Source organism: Entelurus aequoreus, linkage group LG06 (assembly GCF_033978785.1).
Source record: "Entelurus aequoreus isolate RoL-2023_Sb linkage group LG06, RoL_Eaeq_v1.1, whole genome shotgun sequence".
Classification (NCBI taxonomy): domain Eukaryota; kingdom Metazoa; phylum Chordata; class Actinopteri; order Syngnathiformes; family Syngnathidae; genus Entelurus; species Entelurus aequoreus.
This window is the reverse complement of record NC_084736.1, coordinates 54,024,412-54,046,990: the sequence shown is the minus strand read 5'-3', so window position 1 is coordinate 54,046,990 and position 22,579 is coordinate 54,024,412. Positions and strand designations below refer to the sequence as shown.

Below are 22,579 nucleotides of genomic sequence, written 5' to 3'. Positions count from 1 at the left end.
CATTTTGCCTCATATTGTCTATATATTTGTAATTCCGAGCTGCTAATGAATCCTGTATTGATTGATCAATATTCAATAATGATCAATCACTTTGTCATGTTTTCATTAATGATAGATCAGTAATTTTTTTCATTAATGATCAATGACTTAATATTTTCTTTAATGATCAGTAAGTTTGTGATGCAGGTTTCTCAGCAGTGCAACGTTGAAATGAATTCACCAAACCAAAAAACAGCTAACGTTAGCATGTTGGTGATAGCATTATAGAGCTAGCTGTATTAGCTAGCATTTGGCTACGCTACCAAGGACCAACCTGCAAGCTTTTTAAAGTTAAAGTACCACTGATAGTCACACACACACTCGGTGTGCTGAAATTACCCTCTGCATTTGACCCGACCCCTGGATCCACCCCCTGGGAGGTGAGGGGAGCAGTGAGCACCAGCGGCGGCCACGCTCAGGAATCATTTTTGGTGATTTAACCCCCAATTCCAACCCTTGATGCTGAGTGCCAAGCAGGGAGGTAATGGGTCCCATTTTTATAGTCTTTAGTATGACTTGGCCGGGGTTTGAACTCACGACCTACCGATCTCAGGGCGGACACTCTAACCACAAGGCCACTGAGCAGGTTTTTGGTGCAAAATGATCTTTTTCAACGGGGAAAAATTAATCAGGCTTGTTCACATAATTAGTTTTGATATCTGTGTGCTGAGCGAGAGTTGATCAGGTGACCTTGTGAGCCATCTTTGAACTGGAAGCACACGAGATCTGCAGCATTGATCTCTTTTGCTAAGGGGGGGTCTAAAAAGGACAAAACACAGGTAAAAAAAATATATAATAAAGAAGAGGGAACATTTTGCCTCATATTGTCTATAAATGATAGATTGTGAGAAGGTTGTGTTTTGCTTTCCAGAGGTGCATGTTGAAACACGCCTGCTGCACGCTAAATTTGACCCGACCAAGGCGATCCCCGCCTCCGTGGCGAGCTATTTGAACGCAACTTCGAACAGACACCTGTGAAGTTCACGCTGCGACGCTCGCAGCCATAGCACACAAACACACACATGCACGCCATCTCTATTAATGCGCCCAGGCCGAGGTCAATCTAATAAACATGGGGTCAGCGCGGTGGTCATCGGAGGCCTGTCTACGGCGAGAGAGCCTTTAAGGCGCTTTCTAATTGTATCCCCGCGGCCTTCTAGTCTAGCTTTTTATAGCCAATCTCTTCTACGCAGCGGAGAGAGGAGGAGGCAAGAGAGGAAGGAAGTGAGGAAAGGATTATAGCTGCAGTTTTTGTTCATATATTTTTTATTTTTTTATTGCACACCGCGTGAACTGATTTTAGATACTAAGCTTATCCTTTTTTAATCCTCCGTAGAAAATTAGTAGAGCCTATTTTAATATTCTTATCGTCACCAACAAATACAGGTACTGACAAAGAAAAAAAGAAGCCTTTAGCGTTCAAACAGCTAAACACAATACTTCTGCTCTCTGTAAACAAAAGTTTGAATATCAGCACGCAGAAAACATAATCTCCCTGTGGGGGGTAGAAAAAGAAATAATTTTAAAAAAAATGACTCTCTTCAAGTCCAGTTACCTGTTAGTAGCTAAGCGGCTTGAGTTTCCTGCCTGCAGGTGGACGAGTTCGCATGACTGTTTATCAGGGAACAAAAAGTTAATTAGTACTGAGCTTTTTTTTTTTTTTTTTTTTTCTGAGACATTTTTATCCGTGAAAAAACAGAATGCATGCAAAAATCCCCCACAGTAAATCAACAAAAAAATTTAAGAATCCAAAACATGTTGCCACAAAAACATTACAGCAATTACAACTTAATATTTTAATTGCATCTGTTAAGAATGCCAACGCCAAATATCTGCTCTATACTATGTTTAGTTGCATTTTGTTATGTTAGATTTAAGGCGGTCTAAGGAGTAAAAATGGTCATTTTGATTAATCACATTTAATTATTTTAATTAATCGCAGATAGGTAGACTGTTTTTGTGAGGTTTGGTGATTTTACGAAACTAAAACAATACCAAAAGAATGCAAAAAACTAACCAAGACACTCGTAAAACAAGTTAGCATATTAGCTAATGCTAACGAGGCTCTACTATGTTTAGTTGTATTTTGTTATGTTACATTTAAGGCTGTCTAAGGAGTAAAAATGGTCATTTTGATTAATCACATTTAATTATTGTAATTAATCGTGATTAATTGCAGATTGGTAGACTGTTTTTGTGATGTTTGGTGATTTTACGAAACTGAAACAATACCAAAAGAATGCAAAAAACTAACCAAGACACTCGTAAAACAAGTTAGCATATTAGCTAACGCTAACGACGCTCTACTATGTTTAGTTGCGTTTTGTTATGTTATATTTAAGGCAGTCTAAGGAGTAAAAACTTTAATTTTGATTAATCACATTTAATTGTTTTAATTATTTGTGCATAATTGCAGATAGGTAGACTGTTTTTGTGACGTTTGGTGATTTTACAAAGCTGAAACAATACCAAAAGATTCCATAAAACTAACCAAGACACTCGTAAACAAGTTAGCATGTTAGCTAATGCTAACGATGCTCTACTATGTCCTTGAGCAAGACACTTCACCCTTGCTCCTGATGGGTCATGGTTAGCGCCTTGCATGGCAGCTCCCGCCATCAGAGTGTGAATGTGTGTGTGAATGGGTGAATGTGGAAATAGTGTCAAAGCGCTTTGAGTACTTTGAAGGTAGAAAAGCGCTCTACAAGCATAACCCGTTTGGTGATTTTACAAAACTGAAACAATACCAAAAGATTCCATAAAACTAGCCAAGACACTCGTAAAACAAGTTAGCATATTAGCTAATGCTAACAACGCTCTACTATGTTTAGTTGCTTTTTTGTTATGTTATATATTATATAAAAGTCATAATTTTGATTAATCACATAGACCGATAGACAGTAGAGATGTGAAACAACTTACAATTCCATTTGTTTCCGATGTTTGGGGTGACGATTCGATTCAAACAAATTCCCGATTCTTTTGGTATAAAAATACCAGCTGCGGAAGCTAGCTCTCCAATCAGCTAAATAGACTCAATAACTCCACGGTGACGTTTGGTGATTTTACGAAATTGAAACAATACCAAAAGAATGCATAAAACTAACAAAGACATTCATAAACAAGATAGCAAATTAGCTAATGCTATTGACACTCTACTATGTTTAGTTGCGTTTTGTTATGCTATATGTAATGCTGTCTAAGGAGTAAAAATCATCATTTTGATTCATCACATTTAATTAATTAATTCATTGTGATTAATCGCTGATAGGTAGAATATGTTGTTATCATATTCGGTAAGTGTACCACAGATAGTAGGGATGTGAAACAACTTACAATTCCATTCGATTCCGATGTTTGGGGTGACAATTCGATTCAAACAGATTCCAGATTCTTTGGTATAAAAATAATAATAAACTTTTTCAAAAGCTGTCATAGATCACAACTGATGACGTACAGCGAGTAGGCACGGAAATGCTCTAAAATATGTATTTTTAAATTTGTTTTTATTAACTTATTTTCCGGACTATAGAGCGCACCGGCATATAAGATGCTCCAAACTAAGTTTTAGAAGAAAAAAATATGTGTCCATATATTAGTCACACCAAACCATAAGCCGCAGATACATACAGTCTATTTCGAACATGTATACAGTTTCAATATTATACATCACACGTTGTTATTTATACAGAAATATTTTATAAATATTTAGTTATGTACCTTAATTGTTTCGAAACTGTGCCTGTAACACTGTAGTAAAACAGATGATCAAAATAAAACAAAAGCTGCGGAAGCTAGCTCTCCAATCAGCTAAACAGACTCAAAAACTCCACGGTGACGTTTCGCGATTTTGCGAAACTGAAAAAATACCGAAAGATTTCCATTGTAAGTTGATAATACTAACGAAGACACTCGTAAATGCTAACAACACTAGTTTCATTACATTACGACAGCTATAAAACTAACCAAGACACTTGTAAACAAGTTAGCATTTTAGCTAATGCTAACAATGCTAGTTTCATTACATTATGACAGCCATAAAACTAACCAAGACACTCATAAACAAGTTAGCATATTAGCTGATGCTAACGACGCTAGTTTAATTACATTACGACAGCACGTACAAATATGCATAAAAACACTTTTATAGACGTCACACATGAGACGGTTTAGTAAGTAAGAATTGTTTTAGTTATCTTATAAAACTTGCAAACGTTGCTTGGAGTGATAAATAATAATAATAATAATAATAATAACAATGGATTTTACTAAACACTCAAAGTCAGAGATGTCATCATTCATTCACTCCACATTCTCACTTTGATGGGGGTAAGCTACATTTGTGGCCATAGCTGCCCTGGGGTAGACTGACGGAAGCGTGACTGCCAATTTGCGCCCACGGCCCCTCAGGCCACCACCAAGCATGAAGAATCCATACGAGTAGAAACGCTATGGACGGCTAGAAGACCGAACAGCAATTGTACTTCTGGTTAATAGCTCAGTCTAAACAAAGGGGCAACTGCAGTGAGCAAACTCGTCCAAAAGATGACGACATAGCACAAACATTAATACACTTATTCAGTCTGTTTGCTTGTTTTAAAAAAAACAAAAACTATTTGCATTATGACCGTCAGCAAAGAATAATCCCTAAATTAGCCGCAGCGTTTTAGAAGACGAAGGGTTCAAAACCTAGGAAAATGTAGCGGTTTATAGTCCAGAATTGACAGTAAATCCATTTTGGAAAATGATGAATTGGATTGGAATCGGAATTAAAAGAATCACAATTTGGATCTGGATAAAACATTTAAAAAATTAACAGCACCCCTAATTATAATTACAAAAAAATGGCTGTAAAAATGTTGCCACAAAAACTTAACAACAGTTGCAACTTAATATTTTAATTGTATTTATTAAGAAAGCCAAAATATCCTAACTATTTTATGTTAAATTGTGTTGCACTATGTTATATTTAGGGCTTTCAAACTATTTAAAATTTAAATTGCGATTAATCCATTTTTTTGTCCAAAGTTAACTCCTAATTAATCATGATAGGTAGAAATGATTGTTTGATAAGTAGACATTTGGGATGTGAAACAATTCTATTCCAATGTTTGAGGCAACGATTCGATTTAACACGATTCTGGAATCCAACTTGATTCTCCAGTCAACACGATTCTCGATTCAAACGGATTCTTGACGCGTTGCTATAGAAATGATGACAAAACCTTTTCAAAACAGATTACAAATCGCAGAAGCTCCTCTTCATTTCATTCATTTTTTCATTTATTCATTTATTAAAAACTGACGATAAAGGTGAAGTTCAATCAATCAATCAATCAAAAATTATTTATATAGCCCTAAATCACGAGTGTCTCAAAGGACTGCACAAGCCACAACGAGTTATAACACTGAAATGCCCTCAGGAAGAGGTGCTTTAAGACATGGCTAGCTAGCTAGCGGCTAAAGTCCAGCCCCAGTTGGCAGTGTTTTAGCTAGTTCTAAATCACTAATCCTCGCCTCCATGGCCACAAATAAAGTATGTTTCTTACAAGTACATTATCACTGCAAGACGAGGAATAGCTAAACATGCTTCACTACACACTGTAGCTCATCGGCGTCAAAATGTAAACAAATGTCTTTGGTGGATCCACACCTAACATCCACTGTAATGATACCAAGTACATGAATGTATCTAGTCGATACTACTATGATTACGTCGATATTTTTTGGCATCACAACATCTTCTTTCGTTTTTGTTTTTTTTATGTTTATATTCTCAGGAAATACGTCCCTGGACACATGAGGAGTTTGAATATGACCAATGTATGATCCTGTAACCACTTGGTATCGGATTAATTTGTGGTATCATCCAAAACTAATGTAAAGTATGAAACAACAGAAGAATTAGTGATTATTACATTTTAACATAAGTGTAGATAGAACATGTTAAAAGAGAAAGTAAGCAGATATTAACAGTAAATGAACAAGTATATTAATAATCCATTTTCTACCTCTTGTCCTTAATAATTTGGACAAAATAATAGAATGGAAAATGACACAATATGTTACTGCATACGTCAGCAGCTAAATTAGGAGTCTTTGTTTGCTTACTTACTAATAAAAGACAAGTTGTCTAGTATGTTCACTATTTTATTTAAGGACAAGCTTGCAATAATAAACATATGTTTAATGTACTGTAAGATTTTTTGTTAAAATAAAGCCAACAATGCAATTTGTTGTGGTTATTTTAAAAAGTATCGAAAAGTACCGAAAAGTATATTTTGGTACCGATACCGGTACCAAAATACTGGTATCGAGACATTACAACACTGTAACAATAAGTTGTAGCAACAATGTAGGAAGAATAAACAATACCATGCATCCATCATCAATGGTAATGGACAACATAGCAATAATGGTAATGAAACATTGAGCACATGTTAACGCTATAAAAAAAATTGATTAATAGTTTGGCATTGTTTGGCACTAAAATGGCCTAAAAAACTTTATTTTTTTTTAATTGTATCTTGGAAATTAGGATTGATTTAGAATCATATTGAATAAGATTTTTTTTTTCCAGCACCCCTAATCATCATTTTACAGTTTTTGTTCCAATCAAGAGGGAAATGGAATGTTTGTTTATGTAACATTATGCTAACAGCTTAACACAAAATGGACACAAAACACTTTACAGCCTCACACAAACAAACGCTGGCCACTTTTAACACACTTCAAAAACCCAAATCAATTGAAAAAAAAAACAATTGTCTATTTCCTTTGTTTGTAGAGTTAGATATGAACCAAGTTGGGTCTTAGACTCAAACTCGAGCATCTTCATGGTGGACGGGCTATGGTTCCTGTTGCATTAATCACCAGCTTCAAAGAAACATAAGCAAGAGGAACCTCAGGTGCGTGTACCAGATTTCAAGATGCAGTCTGACCCTAACTTGGGAACCAGCTAACCCTGCCACCAACCAGCCCACCTGATACTCCCCTCAGCTACTTCTCTCAATCACGACTCTTGAGAATGAAGAACTAGCGCTCCACTGGCTTCGCTTAGTGCATCCTTTGTACTTTTTGTTGGAAGGCTTGAAATGGAAAGAAGGCCAGGCAGCTTGACTGTCAGCTGTCTGCTTGGATAACATATTAGGCCTGTCCCCTCGGACCACCGGGTCATAGGCGGCCATGACTCTCATAGGCCAGAGGAGAGCTTTGAGAAAGTCTTGTTTACCCTTTTGACTATTTGGAACTATTGGTTCTGTAACAACACACCAATATCTTAGAATCTGAAAGACTTTGGTTTTTCACTGCTGTCAAATGATTAGAATGTTTAATCAGATTAATCACAGGGTTGCTCAGTATTAATTACGATTAATCACAGTATATATGCACTGAACATACTTGGACAAAGTGCCCAAAATGCATTGCAAGAGACATTTCATGGTTGTTGGGTCATTCTGCAGTTAAGATTTGTTAATTGAGTTCAACTTTGTATTCAGATTATTGATAATAATTCATTATTTCAAATAATCACTTTGATTTTTGTATACTCTAAAAGCCAAAATAGAGCGAAACCATTCGTGTCTCTTCTGGAGTGGATGAATACTTTGGAGCCGACAAGAGCATAAAGTTTTCTTGGATGAGATGAAAAATGTCTTCTCAGACAATCTGAACACTCCAATTTTTTTGGCTTATTTTGCTTGAGGAAAAGAAGCGCTGTAATAATTCTCCACACCTGGTGCTGATCTCCTTAAGGTACATACTACTTCACTATACAAAGTATGATATTAGATTACATCTTATAACACTTTCAAGTTTATAGAGCTTGCAGTTTAAAAACAATTCGATTATTTTAGTCATCGACTTATCTATTGATTAATCGAGTAATCGAATAAAACTAACTTTAGAGCTTCAGTGCGTCTTTTAGGGAAAATTGTTGAAATAAACAAAACATTTTATGTTGACTTTGACTTTTTTCTTAATATGCACATAACATTGAAATACATTTGAGCATGAACATGAGAGCAGGACCACAGTTTGTATTAAAATATTTTAAAACAAGTAATATTTTATATATATATTTATATATTATTTATATATATTTATTTATTTATATATGCACCTTATTGCTTTTTAATCCTGCACTACCATGAGCTTATGTAACGAAAATCCGTTCTTATCTGTGCTGTAAAGTTCAAATTTGAATGACAATAAAAAGGAAGTCTAAGTCTAAGTCTAATGGACACCATGAGTTTAGCTAGCAATAAGGCAATAAATACAAAGAAAAACTGTCTGAGAAAGTAAGATCATTTCACAAAAACGTTAACATTTCTTTGTTAGTTGTTTCTAATTGGACATGTAATATTTTAAATTGTGTAATAATGCACTTTAATTTGACATGTGATATTTGTTGAAAAATAATGATAAAACACATTCTCTAACTTTCAAAATAATATAATATATAATATTATATATATATATATATATATATATAAAAAATTTAAAAAAAAATATATATATATATATATATATATATACATATATATATATATATATATGTATACAAACCTCGTTTCCATATGAGTTGGTAAGTTGTGTTAGATGTAAATATAAACGGAATACAATGATTTGCAAATCGTTTTCAACCCATATTCAATTGAATGCACTACAAAGACAAGATATTTGATGTTCAAACTCATAAACTTTTTTTTTTTTTGCAAATAATAATTAACTTAGAATTTCATGGCTGCAACACGTGCCAAAGTAGTTGGGAAAGGGCATGTTCACCACTGTGTTACATGGCCTTTCCTTTTAACAACACTCAGTAAACGTTTGGGAACTGAGGAGACACATTTTTTAAGCTTCTCAGGTGAAATTCTTTCCCATTCTTGCTTGATGTACAGCTTAAGTTGTTCAACAGTCCGGGGGTCTCCGTTGTGGTATTTTAGGCTTCATAATGCGCCACACATTTTCAATGGGAGACAGGTCTGGACTACAGGCAGGCCAGTCTAGTACCCGCACTCTTTAACTATGAAGCCACGTTGATGTAACACGTGGCTTGGCATTGTCTTGCTGAAATAAGCAGGGGCGTCCATGGTAACGTTGCTTGGATGGCAACATATGTTGCTCCAAAACCTGTATGTACCTTTCAGCATTAATGGCGCCTTCACAGATGTGTAAGTTACCCATGTCTTGGGCACTAATACACCCCCATACCATCACAGATGCTGGCTTTTCAACTTTGCGCTTATAACAATCCGGATGGTTCTTTTCCTCTTTGGTCCGGAGGACACAACGTCCACAGTTTCCAAAAACAATTTGAAATGTGGACTCGTCAGAACACAGAACACTTTTCCACTTTGTATCAGTCCATCTTAGATGAGCTCAGGCCCAGCGAAGCCGACAGCGTTTCTGGGTGTTGTTGATAAACGGTTTTCGTCTTGCATAGGAGAGTTTTAACTTGCACTTACAGATGTAGCGACCAACTGTAGTTACTGACACTGGGTTTCTGAAGTGTTCCTGAGCCCATGTGGTGATATTCTTTACACACTGATGTCGCTTGTTGATGCAGTACAGCCTGAGGGATCCAAGGTGACGGGCTTAGCTGCTTACGTGCAGGGATTTCTCCAGATTCTCTGAACCCTTTGATGATATTAAGGACCGTAGATGGTGAAATCCCCAAATTCCTTGCAATAGCTGGTTGAGAAAAGTTTTTCTTAAACTGTTCAACAATTTGCTCACGCATTTGTTGACAAAGTGGTGACCCTCGCCCCATCCTTGTTTGTGAATGACTGAGCATTTCATGGAATCTACTTTTATACCCAATCATGGCACCCACCTGTTCCCAATTTGCCTGTTCACCTGTGGGATGTTCCAAATAAGTGTTTGATGAGCATTCCTCAACTTTGTCAGTATTTATTGCCACCTTTCCCAACTTCTTTGTCACGTGTTGCTGGCATCAAATTCTAAAGTTAATGATTATTTGCGCTGAAAAAAAATGTTTATCAGTTTGAACATCAAATATGTTGTCTTTGTAGCATATTCAACTGAATATGGGTTGAAAAAAATTTGCAAATCATTGTATTCCTTTTAAATTTACATCTAACACAATTTCCCAACTCATATGGAAACGGGGTTTGTATATATATATATATATATATATTTATATATATATTTATATATTTATCTATTTATTTATTTTTATTATCGTTAAGATTAGTTTAATGTTTAGGTATTCTCCAGTGTGGATGCCTCAAAGGTGGCGTTTTTTGGGGGGTTTTCAATCCTAATTGCCATGCCATGTCTTGTTATTGTTAATGTACTGTGTCTGCGTGCATTTAGTTTTTCTTTTTCTTTTAAAATTATTGTAAACCTCCCTGTGTTGCAGCTTGTCAGTGTATAAAAAGTGTTGTATAAATAAAATTTGGATTGATTGATGAACAGTTTTGCTACACACATGTTTGAAAAGATATTAATTGACAAACAACTGATTACGTACAAACTGTAGACGCTAACATATCCTCACATTTGTTTGAATAAAATATTCAATATGCAAATCAAAGGAGGGGAAAAACATTAAAAATGTATGCTAGCAACAAAAGTGTGACTCCGGGGTCATTTGCGGCCCGTAGCTACAATTATGTTGGGCTGCAACACGTTGTCGGAAAAATAAACAGTAAAAATGTTCAGAAATATAGGAGCAAAAAGACGTAATGTAATGACAAAAAAGTTTAACATTTTATTTAAAAATGTTTTACGTTTAAGTATGCATGGAACATTTGGATATTTTGTATTTTATAAAAAATAAATGCTACAGATTTTGTATATCAATACTTGTTATACGTGACAAATGGTTATAAGTATCAAAATGTCAGCTTTTTCTCATTGCATTATGTCGTTTTGCTCTTTTTAATTTTTTTTATTCTGCAGGGTTTTTTTGGACAACATTTTATTGGACAACTAACCTAAATCTTTGGTCTGTAAATGATAGTATAACTATAACACACGTTTTGTTTTTAGATAGATGCCATCTATGTAATATATGTTTGTTTGTAGCATTTTATTACACAATAAAATAATATCAAAATATAATTTTACTTTTTATTATGCGGCCTTTGGTGCAAAAATGTTTGGACACCGGCACAAATGCATTTAGCTGACATCAGTTTTGGTTTTGTCATGCAAAGTACACTTATTTGACTTTTAATGATGACGATTTTAACCAACTATTGTGCTCACATTTTTCAGTAGCACATTTTTATGTCATTTGAGGATAAAATCATTTTTGTTTTGGATACAATTTTGAGGAAACTGGATAACTTGGATGTAGATTATCTATATCTGCTGTACAGATTTACTTTAGAAAAGAGAAGTGTTGGATACTTCTCTTGTTACCTTTTTTGTATTTGACTTTATTAAATGTGTGGGTAGAATTTTATCAAACAAAACCAGTTTTCTTTTAAGTAATAAAGCAATGTAAAAGAGCTGTTTATCTATTTTATGAAGGAATGTAGTTCATCATAGAACTGGCACCCAATGTTATTACACAGAATATTGATTTTGAATAGATTCTGAATCAAATCTTAACCCTTTCAAATCGAATCGAATCGTGTGGCGCCCAAAGATTCACAGCCCTGCTGTTTTATGTTTTGTTCTAGGCACTGAAAGACATGAGTTGACCTCCTGGATGAGTTTCGACTCCATCTTCAGGTTCTTCTGCGAGGTCCTGAAGGTGAAAGAGGACGAGGAGGAGATGTCCACCAACATTGTCAGCACACGCAGCAGCGCCCTCAAAAGCAAACATCAGGATTTGTAAAAAAAAAAATAATAATAATACCCCCCCCCCCCTCCCCTCTCCCCCCTTAGTAGTCTTGGGTCAGCATGTAAACGCCACAATCACGTCAAGATGGCTGCAAAATGTGCGGACGTGATTGGGCTGTGCTACCAACAGGGTGCCTGGCACAGTGCCTTGTGGTACACCTTTTCTGACTGTTAGCATGGAATTTTTATTTTCACGTCCCATATATGCATGACCATACTTTTTTTTTAAAAGATTGTAATGACTCTTTCAACTTTAAAACTCATTTACCGAGATACATTTCGAACACCTATGCATTCCTCTCCTCTCCATATCTCGGACGAATCAAACAAAGCGCTCGGAATCTTTCCGGCGAGCGTATTTGAAATCACTTAAAAATGGAGCATCAAATGGATTTTAGTGATATTTTGTTAAAACAGGAGCCACAAGGCAGCTCAATGGATGACGCGCGTCAGGAAATGCAAGATCTGGATATTATTCTAAGCCTGAATGATGTCGGAGAAAAGTACATTTGTTCTTAGATGTGACAACGCCGCGCTCAGCCGCACATAATCTGACTGTGTGACACAAACACGATAATTTTTTTATTTTTTTTAAGTATTTTAAACCAGTCAAGGCTTAACAGAAGACATTTCACAAGTGTCTCGACGTTAGCCATGGCTAAATCTTACCATACCTCCTTTTTAATTGTGGACTTCCCTTATTCTGATCGTCACTATTGTTTAACTTTTAACTGTGAAATCCTCTTTCTCCCTCCCGTGTGTGTGTGTGTGTGTGTGTGTGTGTGTGTGTGTGTGTGTGTGTGTGTGTGTGTGTGTGTGTGTGTGTGTGTGTGTGTGTGTGTGTGTGTGTGTGTGTGTGTGTGTGTGTGTGTGTGTGTGTGTGTGTGTGTGTGTGTGTGTGTGTGTGTGTGTGTGTGTGTGTGTGTGTGTGTGTGTGTGTTCATGCTTTTGAGGATTATCTCCATGCTGTAATGAGACAAGTGTGGCTGATGGTTGCAAGGCCTAATTTCCTTTTAATTTGATTCCCATCTCTCCTGCTTTCAGTAAAATAAAATAAAAAGATCAATAAAAAAACGAGTCTTGCATATTATTTGATTTGATATGAATTTGCTTTCCAGATACCGTTGCTCATCTTTGTGGCTTTTCACGCAAAATGTGCTCATTCTTCCACCATTTTATCATTTGTTCATTGTTGCCTTGAGGGAACAAACAAGGCTCTTTTTTTTTTTTTTTAATAAACCAATGATGAAAAAAAGCAAAGCCTGATGATAAATAAAATGATTTTTTTCAGCCAATTTTCACATGAACATATTTGTGTGTGCAGTGGGAAAAAAAATACCTGCCTACACTTTCATCATTTATGTATTTTATGAAAATTCCTTAATTGTGGAATAAAAGCTACTGCAAACTATTTAAAAAAAAGTTTGTATCGTTGTTGTGTACTTTATGACGAAGTTGAAGAATATAAACCAATCAAATGCAAATAAACTGTTTTATACATCACGTTTTCTGTAGATTGTATATTTATAAAACTGAAGTTTTTATGTTTGCAGCACAAGTCAAATGTTTTTATTTTGAACATTTGTAACCATTTCCTGAATGTGGCTCAAAATTAACTAATTTAAAAGAAATAAAAAAGTGAAGCATGTTTTTATTATTCATTTTTGGTCATGCTTTTGGGCAAATTAAGCCCCTCAAGTTTGTCTGCCAGGCTGAATCATTTGCTCTAGTCCAATTAGGTCAATAAACCTCAATATTATATATATAGTTGTATTAACTTCAGTACATCAAGTACTAAAAACTCTATATATATATATATATATATATATATATATATATATATATATATATATATATATATATATATATATATATATATATATATATATATATATATATATATATGTATATATATATATATATATATATATATATATATATATATATATATATATATACACTATAAACAATATATGTCTATATCTTATATATTTCATTATATCTAATAAGAGGCTTAACTTTGCTTGGCACGTGCCAGCCAGGTATATTAATGTCATGTTGCAGTGCAGTTTTTTTCTTTTTCTATTTCTTGGTAACACACACACACACACACACACACACACACACACACACACACACACTAACACACACACACCTTCTGACACTTTAAATGTGCCACAATTTGGCTCCATTTATTAGCACATCAAGTTGTCAGGTTCCAATAATCCCTGCCTGTATTGAAATGATGCCTCATTTAATCCTCATGTGTGACTCCTTAAAGTGTCTTTTCCTTCTGCTGGTCTGTGTTTAACACACACACACACACGCACGCACACGCACACGCACACAGTGAATAAGTGGGCTGGTCCTTGACATGTTAAAGTTTGCTTTTAAGTTTGATATTTCAATTTTTTTCTAGCCTTGAGAGAGTTGTTGTCACGCTTGCCTGCACTGCTCTTTGTGTGTGTGTGTGTGTGTGTGTGTGTGTGTGTGTGTGTGTGTGTGTTGTGTGTGTGTGTGTGTGTGTGTGTGTGTGTGTGTGTGTGTGTGTGTGTGTGTGTGTGTGTGTGTGTGTGCACACGTGCAAGATGTGCCCCTCAAAGATGAACTCCCGCCAAAGGAACCAAGCAGTTGGAATGTCACCCCTCTGACACACACACACACACACACGCACACACACACACACGCGCGCGCGGATCACTGTCACATGACTATTTGCATAATGATATGCTGCAGCTCTGAGAAGAAAAGTAACCCCCAAATTTTACGGGTCAACTCCCTGCAACAATCAATGTTTTATCGTCTCTATAAGGGAAAATATCTTTAACAAGCGTGAGTGGAGGAACGCTCTTTCTTCTCCCGTCCCTCCGCCCCCTATCAATTCAATCCTTATCACAAACAATATTTGCAAAGCAGTTAAAACATGCAAATGCACAAACGATATCATTCCCTGCATGCAATGTATATGGTGCTTTTATTTTGAAATATCCAGCATGCGTGGCCGCTCATTACGTATTCATTGACTGGCAAGAGAAGCCATTTAATCCAATAGAAGCAAGTCTTCCATATTCTAATAAGGAAAGGTGCAGCTGCAAAGACGCACAGGTGTGCACCTTTGATTTATAATAATTCTCCTTTCTTTTCTTTTTTTTTTTTTGAGAAAGCACTTTTTTTTTCAATAGCATAAGTACATGTAGTTGAAATGTTGGGTAATAGTTATTGGCTTCTCTGCCCTCGCCGCCCCCTCAATTAGACCTCCTCTGATGCACTGGAATAAAAAATACATTTGATTTATTTTCTTTTTATTCCTTATTTGATGGTCACCTGAGAGGTGGAAATGGTTTTTCTTGACACAATTATTGCAGAATGATATGTTTTGTTTTTTTATATGTTTGATGAATGACAAACTTTTTCTTGACATAATAACTGCAGAATGATATGTTTGTTTTTTGTTTTACATTTTTGATAAATGACAAAGAGTACACTTGTTATATTTTAAAAATATACACAAAAAGAGGCCACAACTTTTAATTGAACACTTTTTTTTATTTTATTTTGACACTTAGCCTGTTTTTGTACAAATGTATTCTTTGTTTTTCTTTTACTGCACTTCACACTTTAACATTCAATTAAACTCATTTTAAAAACAGTTTATTTAGCACGTGATTGTATTAGAAATAATATTTTTTTTAGAAACAAATCATTGTGACAAAATAAATACTGAATTAAGTGATTTAAGAAACTAAATAACAATCAGAGGGAGAAAAAAATTATAATTTTCAACAAATGTTCACCTTATTTTAAAACCATATAACAATAAAAACAATATTATACATTGCATATTGAAAAATGAACGTAATTATTTTATTGTGAAAACATCTGTTGTTCTTTCATCAAAATCAAACATAAAAAAACATATATTTTTTTAGCATGAACAGCATGTGACGAGTGAAATCTTGATGACAAATAATCGTCCTATTATATATTGACTCTTGGCGTTTTGTTCTGTTGATAAAAGCAACGAAATAATAAGCAGCACTTCCAGGAATTAGTCGCATCCAAACACACCCTCAGTCAATATTGCAACGGACCTATCGATTCGTTGTCCAGATAAATAAACGCTGGTATTGAAGGAGAATTAAACCTGCTAATGTTGAAAATATAACTCCAATTTAACACTTTTAATATTCAAATCTAAATGTGTGTTTTTTTTTATAAATGCAATGTTTTATAAATAATCTAATTGTCGTTATTTCGGAAAAGGCTGTACATCTGAGCATCGATTAATTATTGTACTACTTTTTTTTTTATTTTTTTATTACCACCCGCAGCGTCAGTCTGCACATTTTTTGGGTAAAACAAACACAGACGCGAGTAGAAATAAGGCAATCATTTGAAATATCATATTATAGATGGCGTCCATCACGTGGACGAAGCCCCGCGAGGATATAGTGGGCCGTGCGTGGATTCAGGAGGAGAAAGTTTTTTTATTGGAGGAAAGAACCTTTCTGCACCTTTATGAGAAGATTAAGAAGGACAGACAGGTGTGTGTGTGTGTGTGTGTGTGTGTGTGTGTGTGTGTGTGTGTGTGTGTGTGTGTGTGTGTGTGTGTGTGTGTGTGAGTGTGTGTGTGTGTGTGTGTGCGTGTGCGTGTGCGTGTGCGTGCGTGTGCGTGTGCGTGTGCGTGTGCGTGTGTGTGTGTGTGTGTGCGTGTGGGGGGTGTGGACGTGGGCAGGGGGGTGTTTGGATGCGCACTTCGTGCGTCTTTCTTGCGCACGGTGCCTTGGAATCTCCGTGGTTAAGCGAGTTAATAAACTTGCGTATTATTAAAGGGCCTGGAGCCTTGCCTCACCCACCACACACACACACACACCACACACATACGCACACACACACACACACACACACACACACACACACACACACACACACACACACACACACACACACACACACACACACACACACACACACACACACACAACTATTGTAAAGCTTCTCATTGAGTTTGTCACCTGAGTCAGCAGGGAGGATGAAAAGGGAGGAAGGAGGCTGGTGATGTGTGTGTGTGTGTGTGTGTGTGTGTGTGTGTGTGTGTGTGTGTGTGTGTGTGTGTGTGTGTGTGTGTGTGTGTGTGTGTGTGTGTGTGTGTGTGTGTGTGTGTGTGTGTGTGTGTGTGTGTCCAGCCAACTACTTTATTACTGTTTATCCCTGCAGCAAAAGCTGTCAGGAGCTGACAGATTGGCAGCATGTGTAATCAGTGTGGACGCCCTCAACTTATGTATTCACCTTAGAGTCTCATTATAAACAATATATACTTGTTAAATTATCATATACACTATAAACAAGGTGTACTTATTAACTTATCATATACACTATAAACAATATATACTTAAATATATACTTATATATATACTTATATCATATGCACTAAAACAACATATACTTACTAACTTATCATATACACTATAAACAATATATACTTACTAACTTATCATATACACTATAAACAATATCTACTTATCAGACACACTATAAACAATATATACTTACTAACTTATCATATACATTGTAAACAATATACTTACTAACTTATCATATACATTGTAAACAATATATACTTAATAACTTAGCATATACACTATAAACAATATATACTTACTAACTTTTCATATACACTATAAACAATATATAATTAATAACTTATCATATACACTATAAACAATATATACTTATCATACACACTATAAACAATATATACTTACTAACTTATCATATACATTGTAAACAATATATACTTAATAACTTATCATATACACTATAAACAATATATACTTACTAACTTTTCATATACACTATAAACAATATATAATTAATAACTTGTCATATACACTATAAACAATACATACTTATTATAAACAATATATACTTATTAACTTATCATATACACTAAAAACAATATGTATTTATCATATACACTATAAACAATATATACTTATTGACTTATCATATACACTATAAACAATATATACTTACTAACTTATATATACCTGTTAACTTATCATATACACTATAAACAATATATCTGTATCATAAACACTATAAACAATATATACTTATTGTATACACTATAAACAATATATACTTATCATATACACTATAAACAATATATATTTATCATATACACTATAAACAATATATACTTATTAACTTACCATATACACTATCAACAATATATGCTTATTATGTACACTATAAACAATATATATATATATATATATATATATATATATATATATATATATATATATATATATATATATATATATATATATATATATATATATATATATATATATATATATATATATATATATATATATATATATCTTTCATTATACCAAATAGGACGCCTAACTTTGCTTGACACGTGTCAGTCAGGTATATTAAGTTCATGTTGCAGTGCAGTTTTCAATATTTAGCATGCTAACCCCAACAACATAATCCATTTTTATTTATTTTTTTATTTTTATTTTTTTCCCACTCATTAGATGGTGCAATTCTACCTAATGTTGTGGCCAGTCACTATGGTTCTAGTTTTTATTTGATTGCATGCATACAATATGGTACATTATGTATGCAACCCGAAAAGGAGCAGAAAGAAGCAGTATGTAATATATATATATATATATATATATATATATATATATATATATATATATATATATATATATATATATATATATATATATATATATATATATATATATATATATATATATATATATATATATATATATATATATATATATATATATATATATATATATATATATATATATATATACATATATATATATACATAGAATAACTGCATGTCTTAACATTATTTGGTGATGTTTTTGTGTATATTTGTGTAATTATGTATGACAAATGATTTGATGATTTTTCCAGACAATTTGGATGAGTAACAACTTCGTAAATCTGTCTGCATCACGCAAAGTGTGGAGCACGTGCTGTCTACGTCACATTAAGGGACGGCATGCACGTGGTTGCATGTGCGCCATCCAACATTCAACATGTTTGTATTTGTTTTTTTTTAAACTGATAATTCATTTAAACTTTTCTGGGTTTTTTTTTTTTTTAATTAAATATTGTCGTGTTCTGGCAGAATGTGTTAAAACTAACTTAAATAAAAAAAGTTAGGACGACGGGTGGATTTTGTGGGAGGGACATTTGCTGCATTAAATACACAAATATTTGACATTTTCATGTAAGCAACATCTTTACAAATATAAAACAAATACTTACATTAAAAAAAAAAATTCATCATATTTATTTATTTTTGAAAGTGCATTTTTAAACATTAACTCTGGTGTTTTTATAACAGTAGCAAAATGTACAATAAAAAAAACTAAACACTACAACTTCAAATAAGAAAGAAAATAACGTACAAGCATACACAATCTATATTTTGTTTGTGAGTGTGTGTGATTGTGTGTGTGTGTGTGTGTGTGTGTGTGTGTGTGCGCGTGTGCGTGTGTGTGTGTGTGTGCTGACCTGTCAGGAGGGGCTTGTTAGTGACTTTAATTCCGACTCTGCTGGCGGCCTGCAGGCATCGATTTCAAACTTGTCCCCATGTCCTAATGTGATGAGAACATCCAGGCCGGTGGTCGCAGCACCATGGACAGCGTCACCCTCCTTCGTGACCCTCGCCTTGCTATCACCTTACCCGGCCGTGCGTGCGCGTGCGTGTGCGTGCGTGCGTGCGTGTGCGTGTCACAAGTGAAGATGGACAGAAAGAGGGCGAGAGAGAGAGAGAAAGCTGCTTTTATACTCCAAATGCATGGCGGGAGGCTGCGTGGTTCCGTCCATTTGCTCGTGCACATGCAGCATAATACTACTACTACTAATAATAATAATAATAATAATAATAATAATACAAATAGTGACAATAATAATAACCACACATAAAATGGCATTTAATGCAAGCTCTAAAAATAAATGAATAATATATGCATCAAAGACTGCGTCTTTACGCATCTGTGCGTATTTTACGCACGGAACCAAGCAGCGCTATAGGACGTCCCCCATTCGAAATATTGCACAAAATCAAGTGAAAACGACGCGGATTTGATTTTGCACGTGTGCTCCTGCTGTTTGATGGAGCTGTGCAGCGTGGAGACAGCTTGTTAATTAAAAGCCCACGAGATGAGGCGACATATCAGTGCGCCGCTAAGCACGCTGACAGACAGCAAGTTACTTCCCCAATCCTCCCTCTACCTTTTTTTTTTTTTTTTTTTTTTTTATCACAGCAACGCAGCGATATATTCTAATTCGTTCAAATCCCACTGTGGCTGAGGAATATCTTGTTTTCTACTTAAGGAATGACGACAAACCTCAGTATTCCCTGTCACTCCGCGAGGATATATAGAGCCCCCCGAATGGCTGCTTTATGAGCTCCCCAAATCCACGCCAGGCAGCTTAAATGTGGCAAATTCGATTAAGAGGAGGGGAAAGAAAGGGGTGTCAGAACGGATTGAATTAGAGAAGATATACGTTGGAATGCTGCTAAATGCTTTAATAAGCTCCGGGATGACATTGATGGCAGAGATGCGCGCATTGGAGCTAGTTTTTGGTTGAAATTATGCAGTGTCCAATTGTGGTCATCACACATGCATTATTCCACCTTAATTGAACCTGCAGGGCATTCTGCGTCAGATGGAGGCTTGTTCACCAAGAAAAACAACATATAAATAATGCAAATGGTGCAAAAAGGTGATTCTTAGGAGAGAGAGGCATGCCTTGACTGTGGTTGGGACGGCAGGTGGTGCAAGCTGCAGGAGCTGGAGGACACCATTAAAGGCAGAAGAGAAGGAGCGTGTATTGGAATCAACTTTCCTCTAATAATCACATTTCCCCAAAGCTCCAAAACCCACAGAAAAAAAAACTGAATTCCCTTATAATAATAACACGACTTTAATGGAGATTTGGAAGCCAAAAAAACACAACATTCAAAGCCCACATTGGCGAGCCACATGAAGACATTTCTTCTCTGCATGTCTGCTCTTGTATAAAAAAAATATAAAAAAAAGGAGAGAGGTGGGGGAAAAAAGGAGTGTGGTGGAATAAAGATGATGACTTCCAGTTGGGAATCATTAGAGGACTAACTTAAAGACGATATCACCCACATAAAAACACTAGATTACCACATTGGCCAAAAATGCATGTGCATTGCACTGGACACTTTATTAGGAACACCTGCAGCGTGAAAACAATGTTAACTTTTGGTTATATTGCTATTTGTGCAGATATGCATTCAAATTAAATAACAGTATGAAAACTGAGCTTGATAAAAAAAAACAACATGTTTTTAAACAGGATATTTTTTATTGCATCTCTTTCCACAGTTTTCTTATCTGTTTGCTGTGTTGTTGTTTTATATTAATATTATTATTTGGTGGTTTTTTTCCCCACTGAGAAGGTTGTGGAAGTATCCAACACATCCATCAAAGTCACACTCCGACAAGGTGCTGTTTAGTATATTTGTATTTTCTCTATGGAGGAAACTCATCAAAAGTGACCATTTAAAGACGCGGCACTGTACAAATGAATGCATTCATGCAGTGTACTAAATATAAATATAATAAAAACATATTTCTAATTGCAGTTATTATTCGATGATTTCCCCATATACCTGTCGCACATTAGTAGGCCTTTATTTATTGGATATAATTAACACCTTTTTTTTTTAAATATACAAAATACACATAAAATAATGAGGTGAAATTGTGCAATATTTAACAAGAAAAAACAACGAATTCAAGCAGTTCCCTTTAAAATCAATTGCCTTTGATATTTTATTGATGTCTTTGCACAAAAACCGTTTTATACAAAATAAATAAACATATAGATACATTTAAAATATTGTGCCCGTTTCTCACGCGCACACATGAATTAAAAATAATAAGGTTTTTTTTTTTAAAGAAAAAAGAAAGTCCTTGCAGGGATGAGAGGTGTGCAGAGCGGCTCCTGTGTCAGAGAGGGTCCCCTAAGGCAGGGCGCCATCTAGCAAACAAAGGTAGCAACAATGTCAGCCTGCAAGGAGGGGCTCGCTGGCAGCAAACAGCAAAGAAAGAAAGAAAGAAAGAAAGAAAGAAAGAAAGAAAGAAAGAAAGAAAGAAAGAAAGAAAGAAAGAAAGAAAGAAAGAATAATAAAAGAAAGAGAAATTATGTCTTAACTTGTTTCGCTGCAGTCAAAGACGCCTGTGAGTCTGAGCCATAAAGGTTAGTGTAAGTTACTTTATATGAATACAGCCGTGTGCGTGTGCGTGTGCGTGTGCGTATGCGTGTGTTTGGTCAAAATGTAGCAACTTTTACTGTGAAAAGTGTGCAGTTAATGATCGATACATTGTTGGCCACAACAATAGGTACACCTGCACAGTCTAAATCCAAAAGGTGTATCATAAAATGATGCCTTATTTATTTTTTGTAATTTTTTTACAAGATAAACACCATAAATAAAGGGAAAAAAATACAAATAACACACGTGTGTGTTTTTTTTTTAGTAAACACGTTCTTATATAAATACCTAATTGGCCGTGTCAGTATAGAAACTAAGACTTATTATCTTTGTAAATGCAAAATTTGTGTGTTTAATTTATGAAGTGTCCATTGTTGGTTTAAGTGGAAGTTAGGATGAAATTATGGTTTTAAAAAA

General features: G+C 34.9%; 1 protein-coding gene across 7 annotated transcripts in view; it reads left to right on the top strand.

Moving 5' to 3' along the window:
* The window catches only part of arb2a (ARB2 cotranscriptional regulator A), a 450,847-nt gene extending 437,711 nt beyond the window's left edge, over positions 1–13,136 (top strand). For 4 of the 7 annotated variants that reach the window (XM_062050998.1, XM_062050997.1, XM_062050996.1 and 1 more), the window contains exon 11: positions 11,697–13,132. In XM_062050998.1, the coding sequence (XP_061906982.1) occupies positions 11,697–11,854 (158 nt within the window). In that variant the 3' untranslated portion in view covers positions 11,855–13,132. Of the gene's footprint in view, positions 1–11,696 lie in introns of all 7 variants that reach the window. The other 3 variants (XM_062051001.1, XM_062050995.1, XM_062051000.1) reach the window with 2 other exon arrangements.
* Positions 13,137–22,579: the final 9,443 nt, after the last annotated feature.